At 39.8% G+C, this 6,330-nt stretch overlaps 1 protein-coding gene across 1 annotated transcript; it reads right to left on the bottom strand.

Annotated features, from left to right (window-relative positions):
- Window positions 1-1,593: 1,593 nt before the first annotated feature.
- Window positions 1,594-2,622, bottom strand: LOC137254356 (uncharacterized). Its single transcript, XM_067792004.1, has one exon. It carries the CDS (start codon window positions 2,620-2,622, stop codon window positions 1,594-1,596), a length of 1,029 nt encoding a protein of 342 aa, XP_067648105.1.
- Window positions 2,623-6,330: the final 3,708 nt, after the last annotated feature.

The raw sequence follows: 6,330 nt of genomic DNA, 5'->3' as shown, positions 1-6,330 counted from the left end.
CGAAAGACTGGGAAAAAGCTTTTTATTTTAGAAATGATACGTTTATTGAAGGGCCATATCTTGTTGTCATTATCATGCAGTCATCAGCATGTCGTCTAGTGGGGAAGGCAGCTTTGATATGCAGAAATTAAATAGAAGTGGGGATGCGACACGACCCTGTGACACTCGCTGTTTAATTCTCCTAAGTGTTGAGGCTTCATTTTTGAATTTACGCTTGCCGGCCATTTCGATACTCTCATCTTTTTACACAAATAGGAGGAAAGAGGTTAACCTTCGATGTCTTGGAGTTGTGTGCAGTGATTGAGTCAGTGGGATTCGTTAGGTTAGGTTAGGTTGAACTGGCCGGTACATAAGGACCTCACATTGACTGACTGAGCCCATAGGGTTGCCAGAAGTTTGTTTTAACGACCAAACTGAAAAACCCTATCAAAAACCAGGACCTATGTTATAAAATAAGTCCGTCCTCTTGGCAAATACTAGAAGCTTCCTAGGGCTTAAGCCACATGCTGCTTCTAGATCTGAGAGCTGGTATCACTCCTAATAACTGGAGTCTTAGCCTGGCAAGTGCAGGGCACGAGCACAGAACGTGCTCGATTGTTTCCTCCTCCAACCCGCACCTCCTTCATATGCTATCAATGACCAAGCCTAATTTAAAGGCATGTGACGCCAGAAGGCAGAGTCCTGTCAGAATACCCGTCATGAGTCTACAGTCCTCTCTTCTTAATGATAGAAGCAACTTTGTTAGTCTTAGGTTGTAAGACCTACACATAATTTTCGGCACTTTACAGCCCCGCGCTTGAACCCACGCCTTTCCCGCTTGGTCGATCATGTGCACCCCTCGCCTTCGCTTAATCTCCCCCAGTCTAATTGTGACGCCTACGGAGCAAGCTTCAAGGGATGCGCCCGTTTTAGCTAGTTCATCCGCTTTTTCATTCCCATCTATTCCCATATGTCCTGGGACCCAATATAGATGTATGTTTCTCCCTGTCCTGATTCTCTCCAGAGACTGCTTACACTCTAACACGCATTTAGATGCTGTGCTATGCGATATTATTGCCTTAATTGCTGCTTGACTGTCAATATAAAAGTTAACACGGTTGCAGCTTAAGCTTTTCTCTTCCAGGGTTTCTATTGCTTTGTTTACGGCTAATATTTCCGCTTGTAAAACACTACAGTAATCCGGCAGCCTGTAGGATCTGCTTATTTCCGGATCAGCACAGTATACCGCAGACCCTACTCCATCCACTACTTTGGAACCATCTGTGTGCACATGTATCGCCTCGTCCGTCATTTGCGCACCCTTGCGCCAATCGTCCACCTCTATTGTGGCTCTAAGATCTGCCTCGAAACGCAGATAGGGAATCAGGTAGTCTGTTCGTCTTGTGGGACTCGTAATTTTTATAAAAAAAAATCGATAACTTAATAAATCACCCAGTATATTTTTTACTGCTAATTTTTACCTCCAAACATATATGTAATATATTAATACATACATATATGCCTCCAAACCACTTTTGGGGAAAATAATTGATTTTTGTTTTTTACAATAGATACCAAATTTTATTATTTAGAAAAAATATACCATAGCCATTACTAAGGAGTATAACAAGACCGGCGTCCTTTGGTTTCCAACAAAACTTTTACACGTTTAATATCAACACGTGCAATACGATCCATTAATTTTTGTTCACGTGCAGCATGCAAATGCACACCATCACATTGACATGTCTGCTTAGATTTCCTGAAAGGTTTCTTCGAACCCGTCTCATCATCATCATCGTCGATTAAAACAGCAGCAGCACGCTGACAACGTCCCTCCAATTGTAGTTTATTTAGTTGTTCCCAAATGCTATCATAACGTTCAGTTATATAATCTTTCAGTTGTACCATTTGATATTTATTAACTTTGGCATCGAGTATGTCCTGTATCTCATTCAAAGCTTTCAAAAAGCTTTCATGCACACTCTCATATTCTTGACTACACCATTCAAAATCATCCGTTAGCGTATTAATAAGATGCAGGACATCAAATTTTGCATCCAAACGATTCATCAGCAGACATAATTCATTTTCTAGCATCTCGATACGAGTCTCTAAATTGACGTAAGTACGTATGGCTGGATGACAAATACATACTAATATTCTACGCAAGAAAGCCGATCTCCTCAACGTATCGCAAGCACTTTCTATATCTGGATCGAGTGTGCTGCAAATATCTTCGCATAATTCATAATAGTCATCATCTTTAAACCGACATGGCACGAGCTGCTCAAGCCGACTGAGATATTGACGTATGCCGAGTAGATGTTCGTTTAGTTGTGTTTCAGTTTCATTGAGACTTTTTTCCATTTTATCCAAATTATCGAACCTCTTTAGGATTACGTCAAAATTTTGTTCGTTGAATACAATCGGTGTAACGGTTGATTCGTTGAGTATTCTTTGCATTTGCATAGCTTCATATCCATCTATGGAGACTTTCTCGTTTTGGCAATTCAACTTTTTTAGCATTTGATTGAGCAAACTATGTAGTAGGATTGTATTGACGCCGGTTATTTGTTCGGTGCCCAGCGCAAGATTCGCCAGCTGTTGCAATGTAAAATTTGTTACGGAAGGTGTATCCATTTTATTTTAAGTATTGTTGTTTATTTGTTTAGTTTTATGCGAGTTTGGTGTAAAGAATAAAAAAAAAATTTACAGAGATGTACAAAGCAAGGCCAAAAAGTTCTGTTTCAAAAAGGTATTTACAAAACACACCTTAAAAAATATTTACAAAATTTTGTAATTTCGAAAAATTTGTTTTAGTTGAGCCATGGTTCAACTATAATTGACCCATGAGTTGTGCTCTTTGGTTTTCATTCTGACGAGTTTCGATGATTTCCTAAATATTAATTGCAGTTTGTTATTGGTTCTTCACATTGAACAGACGAATAATAAATACTCTTAATTCAGCACTATAATGGTAGTAGAGAGTGTGCTTAGGTTGTAGACGGAACACTTCTCACGGGGAGGGGGGGGGGGGTGGTGAGGGGTTCATTTACCCCGGGCCCGAGTTACTTGGGCTAAATTTGACAGCGGAAACATATGGTGATGTTAATGGCGTTATTCAATACATCAGCAAGTTTGACTGTATTTTGTTTTCCTCCATTTGGCTCAAGATTTTGACAGTTATTAATGAAAGAAACATTATTCTGCATGCCAGGGATACCCATATCGTACAAACAAATTCTAGAGTCAGCCCTGGTCCACCTTTATGGCGATATCCCTAAATGGCGTCCACCTATAGAACCATGGCCCTCTAAAAATACTCTTTAATAACATCCATTTGATACACATGTCATACAAACACATTCCAGGGTTAGCCTAGGTTCATTTTCCTACATGGTGATTTTCCCTTACTTTGTCTCCATAGCTCTCAACTGAGTATGTAATGTTCGGTTACACCCGAACTTAGCCTTCCTTACTTGTTAATGATAGAAGCAACTTTGTTAGTCTAAGGTTGGAAGACCTACACATAATTTTCGACACCTTACAGCCACGCATTTGAACCCACGCCTTTTCCGATTGGTCGATCATGTGCACCTCTCGTCTTCGCTTAATCTCGCCCAGTCTAATAGGGCGTCTACAGAGCAAGCTTCAAGGGATGCGCCCTTTTTAGCTAGTTCATCAGCTGTTTCATTCCCATCTTTTACCATATGCCCTTGGACCCAATATAGATGTATGCTACTCCCTGTTTCGATTCTCTTATATGCTGTGCTATGCGAGGTTATTGCCCTAATTTCTGCTTGACTGTCAATATAAAACTTAGAACGGTTGCAGCTCAAGCTATTCTCTTTCAAAGTGTCGACTGCTTTCGTTACGGCTAATATTTCCGCTTGGAAAACACTACAGTGATGTGGCAGCTTGCAGGATCTGTTTATTTCCGGATCAGCACAGTATACCGCAGACCCTACTCCTTCCACTACTTGGGAACCATCTGTGTATACATGTATCGCCTCGTCCGCCATTTGAGCTCCTCTGCGCCAACCGTCCACCTCTATTGTGGCTTTAAGATCTCCCTCGAAGCGCAGATAGGGAATCAGATAAGAGAATTAACACTCATCAACTTTTTGTCGACTTCACAGAAGCATTTGACCGCGCAGAAAAGAGTTGTTTGTATATTACTGTATCTGCGTTTAGGTAACAGCAACTCCACCAGCTCCACAAGGATGGGAAAGGAACTTATCGAGCCACTTGATATCAAACGAGGCTTCAGACTATGCTACTCCCTTTTGTGTGACTACTTTAACATAATGCTGAGAATATAATTCCAGCATCAAGACTTAATAGAAATGGTACAATAATTTATTAGAGCCTACAACTGGCGCATGCTGATGAAATTGATAGTTTGGGCTTTTCCATCATGTCGTGACTTTCTTCTCTTGATTAGATACAGCAAAAGAAAGTGGATTAGATAAATCAAGAAAGAAACGACGCTATCGCTACTCGATAGCCACGTCACTGATGTCCGATATAAATTCGAGACTTTGAAGTATTTCGTCTATTTGAGAACCTGCATTATTAGCAATTGTTGATTTTCCGACAGGGTGGATAAATGATGACAATACACTGGAACAAGTCGCTTATCATATTGGTTCTTATTTATAGCTCGGAATTATTCAACGGCGTCGAGAGAAGGTGAGATGGCTTGTGGAGTGTTCGAAAGAAAGTTTTCCGAAATATTTATGAACCTGTTCGTGATGTCCACGTCAAGTGTTGAAGGAGGTACACTAATGAGCTGTATGAGCTTTACGCAAATATAAAGATAATAAAAGCGCAAAGGCTGCGCCGGCTAGGTTATGTTATGCGAATGAACGACGACGTTCTAACCCAAAAAGTATTTCAGCCAACACCGCAGTTTGAAAGCAGAGGAAAAGGGAGACCTCTACTGAGTTGTAACAGGCAGGTGGAGGAAGACTTGACTTCCCTTGGTGCTCCCGTTTGGCGTCAGTTATCGCGAAACAGTGATAGCTGGCGTGACTTCTTATGAAAAGGTCAAAACCGCTTAGGAGGTTAAGCACCAATTAATGAATGAATGTGTGGCTCGGAATCATGAACGGAAAGTTCATGAAATGAAAGTTTTCCGAAACATTTATGGTCCTGACCGTGATAATGAGGTGTATAAGCTTTAGGCAGATATGAAGAGTGAAGTGAAGAAGTGCAACTAATAAAAACCGAAAGGCTTCGCTCGTTAGGCCATGTTAAGCGACCGGACGAAGTGGCTCCAGCCAAGAAAGCCTCCTTTGGTGCTCCCAATTGGCGTCAGTTATCGGAATACAAGAAAAGCAGGCTTGACTTGTTACGAAATCGCTCAGGTCATTAAGCGTCAATTAATGATGATGATAATGAAGTATTACCATTTTTGCCCAAAAATGTTTATAATACGAGTACATTGAGGTTATTAGTACCTCCGGGAAAATATATTTCCTAGTTACCTTCATTTTTTAATCACTTTAACTAATTCTAAATTAAGGCAATTATTTAAAAATAATAATAAAGAAAACTGTTCAAATCTTTAATTTTTCTTGCTTCTCCATCAAGTGGCAATGGATACTTCCAAAAGTAACGAATTCATTTTACAAGATTTATCAAATCTCGCTTTAGGAGCGCCTATGCTAACCGGCACAAACACAGCTATCCTACATAGCCTGTTGAATATGATTTTAAAGAAACTGAATTGCCAGAATGAAAAACTGACCATAACCGGATATGAAGCCAAGCAAATGGAGGAGTTATTAAAAATTACCACTCAGCCTATTTTGCTATTCGATTGTCAAAGTTCTGCAACAAAATTTGAAGATTTCGATAAATTAGATTCATTGGAGAAATGCATTGCTGATTTGGAGTTTCAGTTAAATGAACATCTAATAGAAATAAAAGAAAAGCATACTGAGCCAAATGAGTCAACACATATATCACCTTATCAAACATACCAACCATCAAGTGAAGAATCGTTCAGTGTTTTAGATCCCTTAGAACGCACAATTTGCGAGCAACTCATAAATGGAAATGTAGCAAAACTACTCATCCCACACATAGTGCTACCTGCTGTTAAAGCTATTAAAGGTATCGAACCAAAATTGGACTACCTGGAGACAAAACTAAGCATGTTGTTCAAGCGCATCACAGCGCTGACAAATAAGCTTGAACTAACTGATGAAATTTCTAAGCTTACTGAGATATGTGACCAAAGGTTTACCAAATTGCATGAGCAACTTTTGAAATCATTAGAAGATATTCAAGATATTCTGGACACAAAAGTTGATAGGTACGAGATGACAACTATAGTGAATG

The sequence above is a fragment of the Eurosta solidaginis genome, chromosome 5 (assembly GCF_040869045.1).
Source record: "Eurosta solidaginis isolate ZX-2024a chromosome 5, ASM4086904v1, whole genome shotgun sequence".
In the NCBI taxonomy this organism is placed as follows: Eukaryota; Metazoa; Arthropoda; class Insecta; order Diptera; family Tephritidae; genus Eurosta; species Eurosta solidaginis.
This window is presented reverse-complemented; position numbering and strand designations above follow the sequence as displayed.